This window comes from Equus caballus, chromosome 4, assembly GCF_041296265.1.
Source record: "Equus caballus isolate H_3958 breed thoroughbred chromosome 4, TB-T2T, whole genome shotgun sequence".
In the NCBI taxonomy this organism is placed as follows: domain Eukaryota; kingdom Metazoa; phylum Chordata; class Mammalia; order Perissodactyla; family Equidae; genus Equus; species Equus caballus.
Genome location: NC_091687.1, coordinates 14,325,995 through 14,348,784, shown reverse-complemented (window position 1 = coordinate 14,348,784; position 22,790 = coordinate 14,325,995). Strand labels below are relative to the sequence as shown.

General features: G+C 42.4%; 1 protein-coding gene across 6 annotated transcripts in view; it reads right to left on the bottom strand.

Annotated features, from left to right (window-relative positions):
* The window catches only part of HECW1 (HECT, C2 and WW domain containing E3 ubiquitin protein ligase 1), a 393,767-nt gene that overhangs the window by 61,247 nt on the left and 309,730 nt on the right, over positions 1-22,790 (bottom strand). For all 6 annotated transcript variants that reach the window (XM_023638970.2, XM_014738981.3, XM_070265507.1 and 3 more), the window contains 5 exons: positions 16,647-16,781; positions 8,103-8,208; positions 7,097-7,193; positions 741-824; positions 13-122 (listed from right to left, as the gene is read on the bottom strand). In XM_023638970.2, coding sequence (XP_023494738.2) covers positions 13-122; positions 741-824; positions 7,097-7,193; positions 8,103-8,208; positions 16,647-16,781 — 532 coding nt within the window. The remainder of the gene's footprint in view (positions 1-12; positions 123-740; positions 825-7,096; positions 7,194-8,102; positions 8,209-16,646; positions 16,782-22,790) is intronic.

Here is a 22,790-nt window from a genome sequence, read left to right as displayed (position 1 = left end):
TGCTCAAGTTACCTGGGGAGTTCTGAGGGGAGGAACAGGGTGAACAGCGGGGAGAGAAGCTGTACCCAGGGTGGAAGGCAGCTTGCAGGGGGACGTAGGACATAATCTCTTCTTCAAAGAGACTGCAAAGTGAAAATACAAAAGGTTAGTTCTCCGTCCATGAGAGAGTGTTCACGAAGTGGAGTGACAGCAGTCACAGTTTTCACAAGGCAACGACAGCACTGAGATTCAGTTGTAGTATAAAAGACAGGCATATCTCAGCATGCAAATTCTCAGTGTTATTTAAAAAATTTGGTGTTTTTTTTTTTTTTTTTTTTTTGCTGAGGAAGATTCGCCCCCAGCTAACATCTGCTGCCAATCTTACTCTTTTTGTATGTGAGCTGCTGCCACAGCATGGCCACTAACAGACCAGTAGTGTAGGTTCACCCCTGGGAACTGAACCTAGGGTGCCAAAGTGGAGCACACTGAACTTAACCACTAGGCCACTGGGTCTAGCCCCTCAGAGTTATTTTAAACCCTAGTTAATCCTACAGCAAAGTTTACACCAAGTACTATGCGTAGCTCTTGATACCCCAAGTTGTAAATGTAAAGAAGGCAATGGATAGCAGGTACAAGGGTGGCCCTACTTCAGTCACAGCCAGTAGAATCTTCTAGAACAAATGGCAAGTGTTTCAGTCTGGGCTATAGTGGAGAACTGCCCAGGGCAGCTTTTCCAGAATGTTTCAGGCTTAGCCCCTTACCTCAGCAAAATGACTAGGTCTGCATCACAGGACAACTTTTCAAGCCCATGATTACCCTCAGTCCGAATGTAATGGATTTTCTCCCTAGAATAATGTGGGAAAGAAAATAATGATTACACACCAACTCATAGGCTAAGGACTATGTCCCTTTGGATCCCTTTTTTTTCTTTCCAATATGGCTGAACAGCAATGTCCTAACGTCCAGTGTATTTCACCGTATTTTAAGTTCGTATTGCAGTTCCTACAATGCTCTACAAGGCACGGCCTTTCCTCCGACTCACACAGGGACCAAAGCTGAGGAGCACAAGAGAGGTCCTCGGATACCCACGACAGTCAGGAGCGGAGCTGGGTAAAGAGAGCGGCTGAAGGACTGTGGGCTCAGGGCGTCTTGGAAGCTGGCAGAGGAAAGAGTGAGGGGCCGCCTCTTGAGAAACCTTATGCTTGATGGAAAATGCATAAGGCCACACTGGGCACAGAGAGGGGCTGGCCCGCGGAACACAGGAGGGTCTCCCAGGTTGGTCTGAGCACAGGCATCAATTTCTCTCTATTTAGTTACAATTCACGCATTCTGATCCTTTTCCACTACCTCCAACTCCAACCCAGCAAATTATTCCAATAAGTCTGTGGATGAATAGCATTTATTTTGATCAAAGGAACTTTGTAATTTGATTCTCTGACATTCAAATATTACAAACACCATGGTCAAGAATCACTCTATTGTATGCATGCTTCAAAGTAGTTAAATTTTTTCCCTTTTTTTGAAGAGATGCAGCAGAAATCTGGGAAGACTTAAGGATTGAGTTTTAAAGATATTTAACTTTTTTCTTTTTTTTTGTTTAATTTTTTATTTTGAGATGATCTTAGAGTCACGTGTAATTCTAAGAAATTAATACACAGCGATCCAGTGTACCTTTTACTCAGGTTCCTCCAATGGATGACTTTTTAAAAATCTATTTATAAAAATACTGCAGACACAAATTTTCCTCTCTCTGATGATACAACATGAATCTAAATCTTCATCATAACTTGCATATTTTCAGGCAAAAATATAATGAACTTGACCTTTCGGTGTGGGTATTTTTTAAAAAAGACAAGGGCAACTTCTTGGCCTCTACAAAGATACACAAAATGGGATTAAACAGAAAAATGCACTGTGACCCCAGCTCTCAGTTTAGGTCGAGTACCACTGTAGTAAATGCGATTCCCAAATCCTGGGGGGAGCTCAGGGTGGCTTCTCTGCCCAGGGGTTTGAAGAATGGAGCAGACCTGTACACACATTATTTTGCAGGAAGCACGTGGAAGGTGAGCCAAGAATGCAAGCACCACACCTCCTCCAGCACGTGTTCCTCCTTCCATGTCCTTATGTCCTGACCCCGTGTGCCTGAGCTTTGTCCTCCCAATCCTGACACCACCTCCCAGCCTCTCATTTGGAAGACTCCCATGGATCTGCTCTTCTGGTTTACTGACCTCAGCCCCATCAAGGGCCTCAAAGTTATATGCTCTCCCAATGACAATGTCCCTGGTGCAGAGCATCCTGCTGCTCCAAGGGACCCACATCTGGGTACGCCCCTGGTCTCCCAGCCTAGGGGAGAAAGGGGGAGGGCACTCTATGGATCACCTTTGGTTCTCAGCATCCCTGGAGAAAGCAAGTCCAAAGAGGGTCAACCCTACTAGGGCAGCAGAGTGCCCTTCCCAGTCATGGAAAGCGGCACCCCAATGTGGTGGTTCTACCATTGCACCACCCACACAGGCCACAGCCATGTGTCAGAATGCCATGCCACTTTTCTGAGAGTTTTGGTGGCTCTCCATAGGACATTACACCCCCTGTGATGTCTATGAACATCTCATGCAGACCCAGTGGTCTGAGGGCCTCCCAGTGCCCCTGGGACTCCATCCCAAAGGTAGTGAGAACTGGGGAAGATCTCTGGGGCTGAGAATGCCATCTGCCTCTCCTGCATATATCCTCTGGCCATCAGGAAAACTCCTGTGCAAAGCTGTCCTCGGAGCTCAGGCCGGTAGAGCCACCTGCCTCCTTGACATCTTGTCATCTCTACTTATGGTCTCAAAGACCTCAAAATGCAATATCCAAAATGAAATCCTGGACATTCTCCCTCTACTCAAGCCAGTGCCTCCTCCATCTTCCCCATCTCAGTAAATGACACTGCTATGGTCTGAATGTTTGACACTCTGATATTCACATGTTGGAATACTAATGCCCAATGTGACAATATTCAGAGGTGAGGTCATGAGGTCAGGAGGGTGGAACCCTACGAATGGGATTAGTGCCCTTAAAAAGGAGACCCTACAGAGTTCCCTGGTCCCTTCCATCACGTGTGGGTATGAGTGGTCTGCAACCTGGAAGAGGGCCCTCACTCTGACCATGCTGGCACCCTGGACTCTGACTGCCAGCCTCCAGATTGTGAGCAAAAGTTTCTGCTGTTTATAAGCCACCCAGACTGTGGTGTTTTGTTATAGCAGCCCAAATAGGCTAAGACAGACATCATTATCCACTGATCTGGCTGTCCCACCCCAGCTGTCATTCCTACTTTCTCTTGTCTCCTCACCCCCACATTCAAGCTGTCATCAGCTTCTGTTGTTTTTGCACTCACAGTATCACCACAAGCTGCTCGCTCCTCTCCCTCCATGCTCTCCCATCACCTGTACAACCATCATCTCTCAAGTAGATTAATATCATAGTCTCCCACGCAGCCCCCTGCACTATCTTATGCCCCACCTCCGGTCTGTCCATTCTCCACAGAGGAGAGCAGTCCAAGTGGTCACCAAAAACACAGATACAACCATCTTTTCTTTCCTGCTGAAAACTCTTTAATCACTTCTCAAATAAAATTGCACTTCAAATAAAATCTCAGCTCCTTCCCATTGCCGACAAGACTCCTCTCTCCACCTTCACTGTGGTCCCCTGTCTCCCTCCCTATCTACCCCCGAGCCATACTGGACTTCTTTCATTCTTCACCTACATAAAGCTTTTCCTCCTCAGGGCCTTTGCACACTCTCCCCCTCATCCTCACCTTCCATGTCAGGGAGAGCTCCTTCTCATCCAGCTCCGCCTCCCTGGGAAAGGCTTCCCTGTCTTCTGTCTTGGTGCTGAGTTTGTTTCCTCAGTACTTGCACCTTATCCACTATCATCGGATGCTGATCATGTCTTTCACGGCCCTTACACATTCTACAGCCAAATATTTGGCCTAAAAAACCCAAACAAACCAAACTTGTCTATCATCTCTCTCTCTCAGTGGATTGTAAGTGCCATGAAAGAAGGGCCTGTGTCGGTTTTGCTTGCTACTGCATTACACAATCCTGATTCAGAGTGGTTGCACAGTAGAAGCACTAGCTGAAGGAAAGAATGAATGAATGAGGACTGCTACTACGATCCTCAAAGTTAACAACATCATTAGCCTCCAGATTTTCTGGCTCCATCTTCCCCCTCCACGTGTGGCTTCCTTATGATTCACTGCTGTCTGCTGAACACAGTTTTCTGAGAATGCACCCTCCACTCTTTAACCCAGAAACTGGTTTTGTGGACCCAAGAAGGTGGAGCCATGGCTCCTTGAGAACAGCAATGGCTGAACAGCAGACATGGTCCCCACTTGGGAACCACGGAGGAAGCAATAAGTTCTTCCTCTGGGCAGGGTCACGGGGAGAGGTGATTTTCTTTTCAACTTTCAGACTTTTAAAATAGAGCTGAGTCACCCTCGCATCACATCCAGGGGCAAGTAGAGGCCTAGTTATAGCGAGCAGTGCCCAGCTTCCTGGTTCCCTTAAGCCTGACCCCTTGAAGAGCAAGTTCTTGCTCTTGACATTCTGCCCTTTTAATTCCATGGCCTCTTAGTCAGTTTCTTATGTCACTGTGGGCCTTCTGTTTTTGAGCAGACATTTGGGTTCTCAACCTGGGGTCCACAGGTCCTTTAGGGTCCATTAACTGTTTGAAACACATGCAAAGATTTATGATTACATGTAGCGGAGGGTGTATGATAGTTTTTCTCAGATCTTCAAAGGAGTCCACAACTTCAAAAAGATTATTAGTTTCTATACTAGATCATTTCTATGGTTTTTCCAGCTCCAACAGGCCCTGCTTCCAAGTCCCCACATATCTGGAAAATCATAATTGTACAATTCCACACTGCAACAAAATCTTTAAGGTTTCTTGGATTTTGTTATAACACAATATTACACAACAGGGCTGAAAAATTTACTTCCCTCTGGAAATATATTCCACTCTTTCACACAGGGGGTTCTTTTTATTTTTACTTTTCAAATGATTTAAATGGGACTCTAGTTCAAGTTCCTCCAGAGAGTAAGCAGTGATCTCATCACTTAGGGTAGAATGAGTGATATAAAAAACGTTCGAGAGCAGCAATGTGTCAGAAACTTTTCAGGTAGTATAACTCCTCTAAAACTCCCTCGGAAATTCCCTTAAATTATTATGTACTGTGAGTCAAAGAGTAGCCCAAAAATAAATGACCCATAGGACTGAGCATGTCACTGGCTTCTGTGGCACAGTAACGAAACTTGGGTAGAGTTGAATATAAGTGGAAGTGACAATTACTCATGTGAAAGCTCATCTGTTCGTGCTAAATACCTTTCATTCGCTCTAAAAGTAACTAGCGTTTCCTATCTTCAAAGTAGAGAACCAGGTTCTGAGGGGGCAGAGTGGGTACGAAGACAGGGAATATATAGGTCCTGCTCCAAAGGGCTTGTAGTGTTGTGGGGAGACATAAGCATGTGACAGAATATAAGAGATAATGGAAAAGTATCTCAGAGGTACAAAAAAGAATGCTGTTATAGCAAGACAAAAGAAATACTAAAATCTGCCTGGATCACCAAATCTTTGCATTTGATTTGAGCCTTTAAAATGAGATGAGATGCCCTCAAGAGAGAAGTCATTCCAGGGAGGGCAGAGGTAGGAGAGGACACAGCCCGCTTAGTGGAGGTGGAAGATACCAGAAGGAAACAACTAGTGAAGGATTGAGAGTTAGGTTAGGGCCAGAAACTGTGCATAAAGATCTTGACTTTATTTCATATACAGTGGGAGCCATGAAAGCTCTTTTGAAGGGCAGGAGTGACAGGATTTGATCTGTGCTGTAAGAAGGTAATTCTGGTTATAGTAGGGCGATAGGGGATGTCTTCTAAGAGATCCCAGCAAAGCCCAGGAGAGAAATGATGAGGACCCAAACGTAGACTATGGTAGGGAGAAGAAGAAAGAAGGGCTGGAAGAGGGAAAGTGAGGCGGCAAATGTTCAAATGTGGAGATGAAAAGGAGGGAGCAGTTGAGAACATAGGCAGTTGGGGGCATGGTGGCTCTAATTTACATCGGGTAAAAACACAGGGAAGAGAGGTGTCAACGAGAGGGTGGTGGAAGGGAAAGAATAGTGAATGATCCATCCGGGCAGGACTAATGAAGATTTGAATAGCAAAGAGGTTATTTTCAGGTGTTGGTGATTCATTGAGGAGGTCAAACTAGAGTATTACAGTCAGCCAGATTCAAAAGACCACCCCACGGGAGGTGAGGAGGTAGAGGCCGTCAGTGACTGCTTTCCCACCCACCCTACCTGGCCCTTTACACACAGCCCCATTTAAGCATCTCAACAATGCCTGAATCGTGACCTGTTTCAGTGATGAGGAGGCGAAGGGTGGAGGGTGGGGGATGGAATAACACGCTTTGGCCAATAGTCCCTAAGTGCTGGAGGGAGAATTCAAACTCCAAGGTGACACACTTAGACACTATTGATCTCCAGCTTGTGAAACGCTGGGTAGTACAGAGAAGGAGAGCGATGCTTGAACATCTTGGTGAGAAAGCGGAATTTAAGCTCAGAGGATATTTTCTCTTTTTATCACTTTGGGTGGCTACCCCTTCCAAATGAAGTGATTCATGGTTTCAGAGACACTCGTTCAAAAATGACCCTAATGGACAACAGGATTTAAGTAGTTAGAACATATATGATACTTTTTGTTTGTTTGTTTACTTTTGAATATGTCATCTAATATCCTGTTTACCATCAAACAATTATATTTCAAAAATAAAAATAATTTATATGGTGCTTTACATAAATAATTTTTAAATGAAAGCGATTTTGCTCCCTTTCCGTGCTCCCCTTCAAGTCAGTGGAAATCATTTAGCATCATGTATCATTTTAGCAACCTGACAATATGACTATCTCTGATTGCGACACTTCTGAGAACACTAGAACCCCCCGGACTCTTCATTTTGAGTAAGTTATAATTTAAATGCACAAATAAAATGCATTATAAACTTCTGCTCTCTCTCCACAGACGTGTAGTCCCACCTGGAAAACTAGCTGGAGACACCTGGCGTTACAGGGCGAGGGACAAGCCCCTACCTGAGTACGTGGTTTCTCGCCAAGCTTGGCTGACGCTCTTGCAACATTTCAAAAATGTTTGGCTGGCGAAGAAATGCCACAATCTTGTCATTATACGCTGAAAGAGACAAAAGTGCAGAGTTGTGGTTGAGTCTGCAGCCCAGAGATAATTTCTCTGATGATTGGAAAATGGCTGCTTGATACCAGGATTAACGTAGGAGTTCGAAGGGCAGGTAGCATGCTCATCAAAAAACGTAAGCTCTTGAGGGTTTTTTTCTGTGACATAATAGTATTATTATTTTTAAAAGATCAAACTAAAAGCGAACCAGCTTTAAGTTAATCATCTTTAATGTTCCAGAAACTTAACCGGGTGTTAAGTCATCTCTTTGTGAACAGGTAAAGGAGAATAATAGCTCTCCATGAGGGGACTTCTCTTCTTTTCTCACCCCTCTTGGTCATTTTGTCATAGTTATTAGGGCAAAAAATTCTTTATGAGTTCAAAGAAATCCTTTTCTAAGCACTTGCCGCTTACCACCCGTGGCCATGGGTTGATCTCCCAGTAGCGACAAGGGAACTTTTCCAAATCCATTTAGACTTTCTCACCTCATTTCCCTTGACACAAGTGGCATTTGTTTTAGAAAGGGGTAGCTGAGGTTAGGAATGAAGGCTGTGCTGCCTTATCCCCTTACACACACAGGAAGAGAGATCTAAATTAAAAACTGCATCTAACAGCAATAACATCCATCACCTCATTTGAACTATGCTCTCCTGGACCAGATAACAAATCACCAAATGCAGTGAAGAAGAAAGGGAAGGTGGGTCTGGAAGAGAGCAGAGAAGAGAGAGGACAAAGAGAGGAGGAAGGGGAAGGGAAAAGAGGCAAAGGAGAGGACGAGAGTAAAGGGTGGGGAGTACATTATACCTTAAAAGAGCAGAAAGACGACAGAATCCTCAACATTCAAGGATTCAGGATAAGAAAAACAAGGCTAAGTTTCAGTTTCCAGGGTTCAAAAAGCATGATACGTACCCAGTGGCAATGACTCATGTTGATGTTGGCTTCGAATAGCAGCTACTAGGCTGTGTCCTGGCCTGCCCAGTAAAGAGGCTCCTCTGTTTCTAGAGACTTCTGAGGCCTAATTTCAAAATAAAATTATTAGCATTGGAAATCTGTCATCAATTTCAGATCGTCTTTTGATACCAGTTTTTCAATACGAGGGGCAAAAGACTCTGACACCACCTGAGTTAAAAAAGCAATGAAGTTACGATCCTCAAAGTGATAGAAAATGAGCAAGTTAAAAAAAAATGACTAAGTAGAGTGGTTGGAGTGCTATATTATGGTTTTTTAGAAAGTAATCGTGCCAAATGTCATGAATGGAAATCAAATTAATGCATAGAATAGACCAAGAAACGTTTCTCTTCATAAATATGTTAAAAAGATAAATTCTAGATAAATATTATTAGTAAAGGTAGGTTTATAACCCTCATCTCCAACAGGCAGCACTGAACTTCAAAACTGAATGTGGAACAGACTTGTTCTTTCAAACGGTGTTTGTTTCACCTGAGTGGCCATTCTTAGTTTAATGCCTGTTACTCCATTCTCTATGCTGGTGACTCTTCACAAAATTCTGCAAGATAAGCACTATTAATCCTAGTTTACAAATGGGGAAACTGACGACCAGAGAAAATGAAGTTTTTCCAAAATTTTCAACCCTGAGAGATAGAACTAGCATTCTAACTGATGCTTGACTGCCAAGCATGGGCTTACTGCTCCCATACTACTCGCCTGCATCCAGCATCTTGATTTCAGTTGGGCATTTTGACAAAACTTCATGGAATAAATAACTTGCTTAGCTTAAAACTGATTAATTGTGATAATGAATTTAGATCAATTTTAAATTTCAATAAATCCTCTAAGCTCTAGAACATGACAATGAGCTTTCTACCTGATTCCATACACATTTTCTTCTTTAAGGATCCCTGCAGAGTAAGCTATCTAAACTGGGACACTGTAGATTTTTTGAAAATCCATAGATTTTCAATATTTCCACATTCCCCAGATTTTTCCACATTCGCCAGATATATGGGGTTTGGAATAGAGTATGACTCATTTTGGCAAAGTATACCAAAATAGACTTTAAAAATATTTAAGAATTTTGAGGATTGCTTTGCAAGATACTTATAAAGAGCTCAAACATCCAGATAAAAAAACGAAAGAAATTTCTCCCTCTGAGACCAGTGCACAATTCACTCACACAGAATTCCGGAGAGGTGATGAGACCCTATGCTACAAAGTCCAGAAAGGTCAGGTCAATCTCACAGTGGTCATTTAAGACCAGGCCATGTGTGATACTGCAGACGACAAAGTAAGACAGATTACTTAGGGCTTCCTAATTGAAGACGTGGCCATGACTGGTTTTCCTTTGGGTCCTACTTCCATACTCCACACAGACAGGAATAATATCTTTTGCATCCAGAGATGTGCTGCCAGTTCGCCATCTGTATGGGGCAGTCTTTGAACTGCTCTTCCGCAAGTAGTAGGGATGTAGATCTATCCTTCTTCTCGCCTGGTCCTTCTCTTTGCCCACAGCTTACTTTAGGGACAAGAGAATAGATTCTGTGCCACTTTGGTGGACTTCTCACTTTGATGTCATCAGCACTTGGCTCTGTTCAGCTGGTACAGCCAGACACCAAGATTTAGAAGCTGGTACTTCTGCAACAGCACTTGCCAGTCTCAACCAAATGGTTACGATGCAAGGTGATGAAAGCAAGGTTTGCTCATTACTAAAATATGCAATATTGAGCCTCTAGACTGCTCTTTTTTCTCCATGAATTAGTAAATATATAAAGACTTTCTGGGACTGAAATGATAGGCCTCTTTTCCTTGGGGGGAATTATGTCAGCCTGCCTTAATGCGTGTTAAAATATTTTTGATGCTGTCAAGACAGGATTCTCAAAGCCCACTCAGCTGAAGATGACCTAAGTGACGAGTTACAGAGAGAAACTTGGGAAGCAGATAGATCTGACAACAGACCTCGAGAAGGCTTGGCTGTGCACTGAGCTCGGTGACGCCTGCTGTCACACCCTGAGCGAAGGTATCTAACTGTCGGTGGGTTACCCTGAAATGAACAGGGCTTTGAAACAGGAACAAGCTCACTTCTCTTCCTGGCTGTCAGAGAGAGTTCTCGCGTTGGAGACATGCTTTAGGGAAAACAGTGCCTAGCTCCGAGGTCACCTGCTCACTGGCAAAACTAAGCCAGATTGAAAAACTTCAGAAACGAGATGAAGCCCAGCTGCTCTGAAGGTAAATGATGGACTGAGGAATATGCCTCAAGCTGACTGTGAGTGCGACAGAGGAAGCAACACAGGGAGAGGTAGGGCTTGCGGGGCGGGGGTGGGGGGGGGGGGGTCCCTGAGCCAGAGAAACGTCTGCCAAGGGCAGAGGAGGTGATTACAGAGCGGTACTGGATGGCCTCCAGGTGAGAGCTGGAGGATGCGAGGTTAGATAGAAACGATCTTTTCCAATGAGGAGCCAGGAATTTACAGGAATAGAGACAATTTCAGGCAGTGCCGGAGGAGATTCTGAGATTCTAAGATTGGGCTAGAATTTAGCATGTACTAGGATTCCTGCAGCCCTGAATTGGTACTAAATGGTCCATCCTGAAGAATGTCTAATATCCACTGAGTGACCACTTTGGATCTCACTGCAAACATGATACTAACATTTGTTTTCCTAACTACTGGAAATGACTGGATGAATGGATTTTTCCAATTAAAACCAAAATTACGTGACTCATTAAATTCCCTGGCATCTGGTGCTTTTTGTCTTACTGAGGTTTTCAGGTGTGTGTGTGTGTGAGAGAGAGAGAGAGAGAGAGACAGACAGACAGACAGACAGACAGACAGACAGACAGAGGAGAGCCCACAGTGGGCTGCTTTAACCCCTGACACGCCATGACTATTCTACAGCTAAAACCCAGAATGCACTAGGGACTACTTTTAGAATTTCTTTTCCATTTGATGTTGAGATAGCTTTAATCATAATTGCAAATGTGAAAACTTCAAACATTTGGTTCTCTAGACAAAACAAAATAGATATGCTCAGAAAATAGTTTTCAGTGACTGGTAAACAAGCTTCTCTTCTGTGTTGCAATTTGGAAATATGAACTGGTGGTTTTTTAAGCTGTGATTGAAAATTGTAGGTTTTAGACTGAATTCGGGTTAGCAATCAGCTAACACTCTCCTTGAAAATGCTGGAGACCTGATGATAAAAAAAAAAATTAGCAAGTTCAGAGGAAAGGCCCGAATGATTCATTTCTAGATTCCTTTTGTATTCTAAAAATAGATCACTAACAAAGTTTTCAGAATTGTCTCAAGGAAATAAAATGAGAGACCTATGTTTGAGTTGTTCTACATTTATAATAGTAAAAAGTGGGCAATAAGCATAATGTACAAAGAAAAGCTTGAGATAAATTAGGGTAGATCCACATGATAAAATATTATAGAAGAATTTCATGGCATGGAAACTGTCCACAAGGTCCTGTAACGGTAAATTGGGATGGAGAACCACCGACAACATGATTTAGTTTTTTATTTCTACGTGTACAAGGGAGGGTCTCCAGATGGGGTATTTTCACTGCTTTTCCACCTGTGTCTGAGTTTTCTACACTCATTACATACTACTTATCATTAAAAAGTTTCTTTTCATAGGTGTCTGAATTTTATCCAACCAAACCTTGTAACCATGCATAGGTTATGTGGCATCAAGAGGAAAATTACCAATTTTAAGAAGCAATGCAGAAGTCACCCTCTCCGGAGACAAGCTTCCTGGATGACGACTTCTCTGGGACATTAGAGCTAATGAAATGACTTTTGTCATCCAAAAAGCTTCCTGCGAAGAATGACTAAGAGTGACTTCTGCTTTTAAAGTGAAAAGTCAGTTTCTTTTCCCTGCCAGACTCTGGCCCTTTCCTGAGGCCACTATTGTTAAGCTTTTTTCTGTGTACCCTTCCAGAAAATTCATATGACTAATGATTTTCTCACTTGACCAAGAGAAGGTGGTAAAAGAAATGAAAATGACGTGTTCTGTTATCTTTCCTAATTAGTTAATTTATTTTGTTAATTGCAGTATAAACAAGACAAGCTTGACCTTCAGTGACTTCCTTAACGATAGAGAGACGGGATCTGATATTTATAGTCTGCAATGTTCTTTCCATTTATCTATAGCCAATTCCATTTGGACACTATGGGAAGAGATAAGGTCTGTTTTGTTGGTCCTTAAATATACTACGGACAGATGTGCCACTGTATTAAAATGCATGTTAAAATGTCAAATAATGGTCTTTTTATGCATAAAATCCTATATTCCTGATAACTGCTTTCAGGAAACTGCCTGAAAATTTTTCAGGGGAGGTAAAGGCTAACCCAAAAGGTGTTTAACAGTGTCTCTATTAGTAACCTATTGCTGGGGTTTTGAGAGAAACTTTTACCATGTAGGAGTTGGAATATAGAAACTGATTTTAATTGTGTCCTTAAGTGTAATTATAAAAAATCAACTGCTGAGGGGGCCGTCCCCATGGCCCAGTGGTTAAATTTCCGCATGCTCTGCTTCAGCAGCCTGGGTTTGTGGGTTCGGATCCCGGGTGCGGACCTACTCTACTCATCAGCCATGCTGTGGAGGCATCCCACATACAAAATAGAAGAAGATTGGCACAGATGTTAGCTCAGGGCTAATCTTCCTCAAGCAAAAAAAGAAAGGGGGGGGATTGGCAACAGATGTTAGCTCAGGAAAAATCTTCCTCACCAAAAAAAAAAAAAAATCAATTGCTCAGCAACACTCAAGAGAATAACTCATGAAGGTGATGGCAAACATTGATTCTTAAGGCTGTGGTCTAAGAAACATCTGTATCTGATTCCCCATTACCTGTGCCATACGACATAGAAAAATCACGGACTATGAAAATAATTCATTGATTATTCCCGAGTCTCATATTTCTGTCTGCTTACCCACCATTTCTAATTGGGTATCCTGCTGTTTCCACACTCACCATCAGCTTATCTAAAGACAAAGCCGCCATCCTCCCCACCTGGCTGTGCCGCTCATCTTCCCTATGTGTTAACGGGACTGTGACTCTAACCTCACAGGCTTGAGAATCACAGAGCTGGAGGGGACTTCAGGGGCCATCTAGTCCCCTTGTCTCCACGTTCAGACAAGGAAATGAGACCCCAGAAAGGGAAGGAAGGCACAAGGATCCACAGCTCCTCCGTGGAGAAGCCCAAGCTGGGACTCCCACCTGCTGACTCGAGTCCCAGGCGCCCTTTCCTCCACACCTCTCCACTTCCCTGAGGCTTCCTCCCCCAGGGTGTCCTCTGTTTTCTGTCTCTCTGCCACCTCCCTACCTTACACCTGGCCTGTGGCATTACCTCTAATGGGCCTTTCTCTCTCAACTCCCTCTTTGCCACAATCCTTCCTCGTCTTGGCCTTCATTGCCTCCTCGTTAAAAGACTAGTCTACCCTGGCCTGGGAGTGAGGGAAGCTGGGCTGGGGTCCTGAATCCTCTGTGTGACTTGAGTTCTTGGTATTTCAATTTACTTGACTACAAAATATGATTCTTAACCAGACTGCTATTACCACCTAGGAGTGTTTGGAAATGCTTGGGAGGTATTTTGTTTTATTTATTGTTTTGGTTGTCATAGTGACGGGTGAGGTGGGGCCCTCCTAATATTTAATGGGTGGGACTTGCCAAAAAAGGGCCTGCAATGGCATGGGACAATTCCACACACCAGAGAACTGTCCTCCCCAAATGTCAACAGTCTGCTCCTCTTGAGAAGCAACAGATGAATTGACCTCTAAAGCCCATTTTCACACAAAAATCATCATATTATTCCAACCCAATTTGTTCAAGGGACTCAAAAAAGTTCCAGCTCTTCCATGTGGCATTCAAAGCTTTCCCAAAACCACGTGGAAACTTACTATCCTGGTCGTATGGAACTATTCACTGTCGCTCTACAGACCTGTCTCAATCCCGCCTCTGCACCTCTGCTTACGCTGTGCTCTCTAGGGGACTGCCCTTCCTCTTCCTTGTACCCAGCTAGATTTTACCAATTTTTCTAGTTCTAGGTCAAGTACCTTATTTTAAAAGATATCTTCCCTTGGCTTCTTTTGAACTTCTGTGGCACTGGTCCTAACATCTCTCTTGGCACTCAATCATATTCTAATTTGTCTCGTTACTTAACTTTGTATATTCTTGGCCTGGCTTCAAAAATAGAATACAAACGTCTCCAGGGTGGGGATCACATCTCCCACTTCTTTGCATTCACAATGCTCATAGCGGCCATGCACTTATCAATCTTTGTTGAGCAAAATCACATCACAGCAAACGCAATCAACACTGCCCCCTCTCTCTATTGTTCTACCAAGGTCCTCCTCATCCCCCAGGCTGTGTGCTCTCGCAGTGGAGGACCAGATATTTGTTTTCACAGAGGCTGGGTCTTTGTTCTTTTTGGTGTGCTGCCTCTGGATCAGATATCCTCTGCTGCCCAGCTTCTCTCTCTGTTGCTTTTCTTGGTTCCCCCTTATCTCAGTGCGAAGCTACCAGCAGAGAGAGGATGGGCAGAGGGATGGGAGGGGTGTGAAAAGCTGAAGAAGTCAGTTGGAGAATGGATGAATAGGAAGTATACAGATGGCTGATGCACATTAACATCCTTTCATCATTATGTGTTAGAGTCTTTCTTGGCTGATGCAACTGGTGCTTTGTCACTAATGTTGATATTCAATGTGACTGTGTTTGGGCTAGTCATATCAAATAAATGTTTTGGACCAGGTAATGCAAGTGGTACTCATGATCTTAATCTTGTTCTTTCAACAGAAAGGTTTTAATATTTATATTTTCAGGTTAATTTTTTATAGATGTAAGCGATCTCTATCTTTAGGGGATTCATCCTTCATTGAGTAATCGAGATTTCCATTTCAGTGACAGAGAATCTGTGCGCAGCGCTCAGCTGCTTTTATCATATGTAGTTACCCTACATTAATACTGAAATTGCCTTAATAATATTAAAAAGCTGGACATTTTAAATAAATTAAAATGGCAACTTCAAATTGATGCAGAATTTTGAACTGATCCACTATCAACTCAAGACAATACATCTTGCACTTTGTGAAGTTTATAAAAGTGCCACCAGAGAGGGGGACTATGCATGTTGAGCTGGGAAGCTGGGACAGTGCTTTCCGTGGGCTGTGAACATATCTCCTGCTGAGTGTCTGGTCTCTGGAGGGTTCTGACACCCATATAACGCTCCAGGATGTATAACGCTCCCTCTCTGCGCAGTCACATACGCATTTTACATCTATGCAGAAAGAAAGAGTTAACATGCTTTTAGTAGTATGCTAAGTCAATGATACCTAAGATGACTCCATGAAAGAAAAATCCATTTTATCACACTGGCAGTAAACCCTGAGTGCCCTTGGTTGCAAATAGTTATGTTTCTCAGGGTATGCAGATGATTCCCCTGAAAAAGTAGTAAAGAAATTTGTGTGCACTAGGCTTTCATTAAAGCTGGTGCTGACACGCCATCAACAAGCTCTTCCCTTGGGACTTCCGTCTGCCCTCTGGAGGCTGTTGGGTACATCCATATTTTCCCAGTTTCTCCTGACACGTCCACTGTGGCGCTCCTGGAATGACTCTCTGTAGGGGCCATATATATATTTCTTTTCTTCCTACACCACTTCTTCCCTTCATTATAGTCTAATTTTATAAGCTGTTTTATGGGAAATGGTCCTCAGAGCTCATATCTCCTGAGATCCTGGCGGTTTCTATGAGAAGGTACAGACACTTGGGAAATGCCAGTCGGGACATAGAAAGGTATTTGTCCATAATATTGACAGGAATTGATTGGAAATAGAAAAGAGCTCTGTTCTGAGTTTCGGTTTGAGAAAGGAGGACGGGGGTATGGGATACAGAGACAGTAATTCAGAAAGGCAATGAATGTGATGCTTAAGAAAGGTAGTGGCCTCTCACGGCTCAGCAGCAGGCAAACCATGGGGAGTAAAAGAAGATATAAATCAGGGAAGAGCATAAGGTGGGATGGGAACAGAGTATTCACATGGTCCCATTGACTTGCCCCAGTTTTTAGCCCATATGTATATTATTGAGGTCTTCTCCAGGGTCTGTGGAGAGGTAGACATCTAAAGTCAGCCATACACTGCACAGCAGTTCCATGGTCTTTTAAGAATTTATATGTGACTGGCAGGCCTTAGGAGGCACGGCTCCCATCATAGGTGTAGGGATCCCCTGACATGCTACACTTTCAGTTTTCTCTCAATTAGACAGATCTTTAACAGCGGTGATTGTGTAGGACTAAAGGGAAGGCAATCGGAAGATGAGTCTAGGGAGTTAAGTGGGTGACCTCAAGCCATCATTCATTCTTCTACACAGCAGTATGGATATGGCTCAGCCCCATGGGGAATAGGCAACCCTGGATCCTGGCCGCTAAGGACTAGCTCTGGCCCCACGAGAAGAGGCAGAGCCTGTGACCCTGCGAAGGGTGGGGTCGGGGCAGTGGGTGATGGTACCTCGCCAGCGCTGTAACTTCGGAGCCTCTGGAGGTGCTGTCGATGCGTCAGATGATTGGGAAGACGACCGTTCTGAAGAGGGATTCGGGGGTCAATGAAAGTGGTGGCTCGACTGTTGTGGTCCACGAAAAAGGACTGCAGACAGACCAGCAAAAAAAGGCACACTGCATGAGAATGAGCCAAAGTGAAGTCAATTCATATAAGGGAATGCTACGGGGCTCCAGTCATGTTTACTTCTGTCCCTTCTTTTGATCTATTCAAGACTAGCTGGAAGAGTGGGGCACTGTGCGCCTGCTTGCTCAGTAGTTGAATGAAGTGATATCAGGCATTGATACACACTTTACACAGTGGAGTTATAGAGTCGGGACCATAACACTTTACTCAATACAGAAGATAAGAGAAATAGGGCCTTCGACGGATCAAAATAATACTAGTAATTAATAATTTATAGAGGGTTTTATTTTTAAAATGAAATTTATTTTTAAAATAATTTTTAAAATAGCTCTTTTTTGATTATAGGTTAGCACAGTCTTACTGAGAAAAAATTTTAGAAGGATAAAGAAGTCGGAAGAAAATAACTAATATCATCCCAAATATCACAATCTAAAGGTAGTCACCAAAATATTTTTTGGTGATTTTTTTTCTAGTGTTTTCTTTTGCTATGCAAATATACAAATATATACATATTTTCCACACATCTGCACCTACAATTTTCTTATAAGATTTTTTCACCTATTATTTTATGAGCTTCCCCTAAGTTGTTAAACATTCTTTTAACATAGACTTTTAGTAAGTCTATGGTATTCAATTTGATGGATGCATAATAATTAATTTCAGTATCCTCTATCATTGGACATTTGACTTTTTCACTGTTAAAATAATGCATCTTATACATAAATCTTTGTGGCATGTCTGATTACTGTATATGTCCTAATATATGACAAAAGTTATTCTATAAATCTACAATTACCTCATAAAAGAGAAAATACTTTTTTTTTTTTAAAAAAAAAAACCTCTTGTACTACAAAACAATCTTTCAAATACTCTCTTTTGAACAAAATGTAATGTTTGGTGAAAATATCTTTGCTTAAATGACCTCAATCAATGCTCATTTTAGATACGTCCAGATGTCACCTGACAGAAGTAGTCAAAGAAATTTTATACAGATTTAGACATTATTCTTGGGAGGTATAAGCGTATCATTTGAAGTATTAGATGTCATTGTAAACAAGCCTTTCAAAGAGCTCCATAAGAAGTCATTCAGGAGGTGGTTTCATTATAGAGATCAAAAATGTCCTCCCGCAGGACACAGGTGAATAACTCTCCTAGTGTCATGTACATCGGTATCTGTGGCTTGTAATACAATTTCCCAGGAAAGCGTCCCACGCAGATTCAAAAAGGCCGTCTGTCCAACAGCTTCGACAGGACTGAAGACGCATTGTGAAAAACTGTGTTTGATGGTTCATTTTGTCTATTTAATCTGTCAAACTGGTGGATAGAAAGCACGTTTTCCTACTATGAATGTGTTTGTTTCATTTCTTTCATATTTCGCTGTTATTTTTCTTTATATAATACGATATGATTTTATTCATCTCCTAAGGGGATATGATTATTGTATCTTTGTTTTAATTGCGCCATTGATTAATATAAAATCTTTCTCTGACCCCGTTTAATGATTCTGGACTTGAACTCTCTTTTGAATGATATGAATACACCATGACTGAGTTTTCTGTTATTGTTTTCAAACTATATTAATATTTATTCTTTTATTTTTAAACTTGCTGAATCATTTCTTAGGCATGTGTTTGATAAGCTGGATCTGTCTTGTTGCCAGGTCTGAAAGTGTTTTCCTTTTGGTACGCAAGCTTATCCTGTTTCAACCTACTGCCATGACCGTTAGGTTTGGCTTTACTTTTGTTATTTTATTCTTATTCTTTCCATTTGTTTGCTTCCACGTTGATTTTTTTGTGTTTTGCTATATAAACTGTATTTTGTTTGATTTTATCTTTTCTAGGAGTTTGAAAGAGAAAAATCTGCTTTTAAATGGCACAGTTGCCTTCAAAGTTTGTCAAATAATTATAGTTAGCCTTTGTTTTTCAAATTATCCCGTTTGACTCCCTTATACCCAACGAGGAACGTAACACAACTTTCCTCATCTGCTCACCTGCCCTCTTCCCCTTTCCTCATCTTTTTTATTCTAGTCTGGGGATATTGATCCAAATTGCTCTTATACAACTATTCCATTTTTATTATACATGTTTTCCTATATTTAATTGAGGCTTTTCCAATATACTTTAAAGCATTTTAACAGCAATTATTTACATCTATATGTATGCATTTGGTTGACTGAAATACTCACACCAGTCCTTTTATACTATGATTTTCCCATTATTGGCTTCCTGTTCTTCGTTTGTGAGCCATCTGGAGAATGGCCTTCGGTGTTTTCTCAGGATGGGTAAAGAGGAGGGGAGCTCTGAAATCTTGTACATGAGGTTGTTGTTCTGGTGTCTTCACTTTCGAAAGATAATTTGTCTGGATATCAGATTATTGGGCTGCAACCTTTTCTGATCAATAACCTGTAGTCGTTGCTTTGTGGATTTTTATAGTTTGGTTTTAAGGATGAGAAATTTGAAGCTGGTCTGATTTTAATTCTGTCGTAAGTAATTTTCATATTATCATATATTGATAAGATTTAAAAAATTTCTATGTAAAGACATTCCAGATTATGCGTAGATGGAGAAGCTATTTTAATCAATTTTATTATAACTCCGTGAGCCCAATAAATCTGCTCACCTGAATAATTTGTTTTAGATCACAAAGTTTTATTTTCAGTATTAATATTTATATTTAACGTTTAATTGTTGCCGCTGTACTATTATTCTGATTTCTTCTTCAGGAACATCTATAAGTCATTCATCCACTAAAGATTTATGGAGTACCAACCATGTGCCGGGCACTATTGTAGGCCCTCAGGGTTTCATCAACGAGCGAAGCAAAAATCCGTGCTCTCGTGGGGTTTGAAATGCTGCCAGGAGAAGCAAATAAGACAGGAAACCTAACACATATGTAAGTTACATGGTGGAGCGCATGGGCTGGATCTTGGGGAAGCAGTGGTATTAAACTGGGTGGTCACGGGAGGCCTCGCCGAGAAGGTGAGATATGGTTTCTGGTTTTTTTAAACCTTATCCTTCACTGTGTGCAATGTGGTTCCTTCCCTCTGCTTTGGGGGCTGGCGCTGTTTCCATGTTCTGATTCTGTATCAGTGATCTGATTTTACACCATGTCAGTTCTGCTCTCTTTCATCTCTATGCTATTACATTTTGTTTCCCCTTGCAATCTTAAAATGTTTATTTTCAGCCCACTTTCCTTTCTTTTTTAAATTGTAGTAAGAACAAAACATGAGATCTACTCTCTTAAAATTTTTTTAAGTGTACCATACGGTATTGTTAACTATAGGCACAATGTTGTAAGCAGCTCTCTAGAAATTATTCATCTTGCGTAACCGAAGCTCTATACCCATCGAACAGAAATTCCCCATTTCCTGCTCCCCCCAGCCCCTGGCAATCACCACTCTACTCTGTTTCTATGAGGCTATTTTATTCTATTTTATATTTTAAAGATTGGCACCTGAGCTAACAACTGTTAGCCAATCTTCTTTTTTTTTCTTTTTTTCTGCTTTTTCTCCCCAAATCCCCCCAGTACATAGTTGCATATTTTAGTTGTGGGTCCTTCCAGTTGTGGCATGTGGGATGCTGCCTCAGTGTGGCCTCATGAGTGGTGCCATGTCCGTGCCCAGGATCTGAACCGGCGAAACCCTGGGCGGCCAAAGTGGAGCGTGCGAACTTAACCACTCGGCCACCGGGCCGGCCCCTATGAGGCTACTTTAGATATCTCATAAAGGTGGAATCATGCAATATTTGTCCTTCTGTGACTGGCTAATTTCACTTAACGTAATGTCCTCCAGCTTCATTCATGTCATAGAATGTGTCAGAATTTTGTTCTTTTTTAAGGCTGAATAATATTCATCGTACGTATATGCCACATTTTCTTTATCCATTCATTCATCAACAGACATTTAAATTGTTTCCATATTTTGGCTATTGTGAATGGTATATCAAAGAACATGGGAGGGCAGATAACTCTTTGAGATTTTAATTTTAATTCTTTTGGATATACAGCCAGAAGCAGGATTGCTAGATCTCATGGTGGTTCTACTTTCCTCTGTCTGCTTCCTCTCGGCTTGTTTTCTGTTTGTGGCTCCTCCTTCTCGCTCAATAGAAGTCATGTGCTCCTGTGCCATTTTGTGGATAATAAGCAGATATCTTTGAAAAATGTATTTCTATTTTCTGAAGAAAATTACACGATGAGATATGCTTTTTCTCAGATGGAGATTCTGTTTCCTTCACGTAGCAGTGGGTCCTCGTAGGCCCCCTCTCACTTTGTCATTGTGTGTTCGCTCCTCAGTGGAGGAGGCTGCCTCCATGATGCCTGCCACAGACAGGATCCCACCTGTCTCACCAGCCACAGGCCCACTTCCTCTCCGGATGATAACCACCCTCCTCAGCTCAGCCCTGGAACCCAGTTTGGGCCCACACGCAATCTCTGCTGAACTTGGGCAGGAAGCTGTGTCCTTCCCTCTCAGACTTTCAAAACGACAGATGAGTCAGACGCCATTTTGTTCTTTGCTCCAGTTTCTGTCTCTGTGACCCTTTGCGGGAATGACCCTGCTTTCAAAGCCACCAAACAACTCAGCCGCAGCCTTCTATCCCTACCACAGTGCATACTAAAGGGAAGGCTGTCGTCTCGGAATGTGTTGATAAAGAAGCAGATTGGCCAGATGAGGAACGAGAGGATCATCTGGTACTCTGGAACCCGCTCTAGCCACCTATGAAGATGGCTTTTGCATAGTGAGCTTCGCCACACCATCCTTCAGTGAGTGGTGTGCCAAAAGCCCAGTATCTTGGGTGGCACATTCTTTCCAGGTTAGAGGGTTGATCCGCAGGATGTAGTCCAAAAATATTTTCTCAATCTATTCTCATCATCAATGGGCTTTAGCAATGAGGTATTCTTTTATTGACTCCAGTTGCCAATCTTGATCTTGGATTTTTTTGGTGGACATTTACTGCAGATTAAGAGGACTACTGCTGACCTGCCATATTATCATGGATTCCCACATTAACGTATTTATTCTTAACATCTGGTTATAAAATCATGAAGGCAAGGCAGGCATCATTATTGCTACTTTATGATAAGCAAAGTGAGGCTCAGAGAGGTGAAGTGACTGCCCAGGGTCTCACGTTCAGAATGAGATGGACCAGTCCTCTGCACATGTCCTCTTACCCCTGTTTTTTCCAATATCCTCCATTGTTCCTCTCTACCCTAGGGATTGTGACAACAAATTTCAAATTTAAGGCTACTCCCCTCCAACAATTCAATACAATGTATGCCTCTTAGAATTTTTGTGGGCCAACTGTGAGTCTGTGTGTGTGTTCACTTAATAAGAGACCAGAGAGACCGTTCTCTGTGTGTGTATATAGTCACACAGCTAGTTTGTATTATAACTGAAAGCAGGACTCGAGTCTTCTCATTTCATATTCAGACCTTTTTCTTTCCTGTATATGATACCATCTCACTAAACAGAGTTGGGGGAAAAAAATCTCTTGCCAGAAATTCCCTAATACGTATTCTGAAATGGCTAAAACTCACTGTGTACGTCTCAGCTGCTGTGCTTTCTGCTAGCAGGATGACCAGGAGGCTGTGCGTGACATGGAGAACCAGGGCTAATGGCATTTGGGGGCATCCCTGGCATGGCACTGGGCTCCCTGCTGTTTGCATCTGGTACGAGAGCTGCAGTCCTGGAAATCCAAGGCTAAGCAAGCTGTTTGCATTAGTATGAGCTGTTTGCATAAGAAACGCTGCCTTTCTGTTCACTGATTCATAGCGGTGATCTCTTGGCATCTTGCTTAAATGATAAATGTAAATGTGGCCACTGCAGACCACTGAGACGAGGCAGGTGCACCCCAGCTCTGATAAGATGCTCCTTTACTTTCTGTTCTGGCTCAGGCTTTATTTCCCACCCTAACACATGTCAGCAAGTCCTCACAGTATAAATCACCGTCATTCTCCCAGTGGAGCCCACATCCA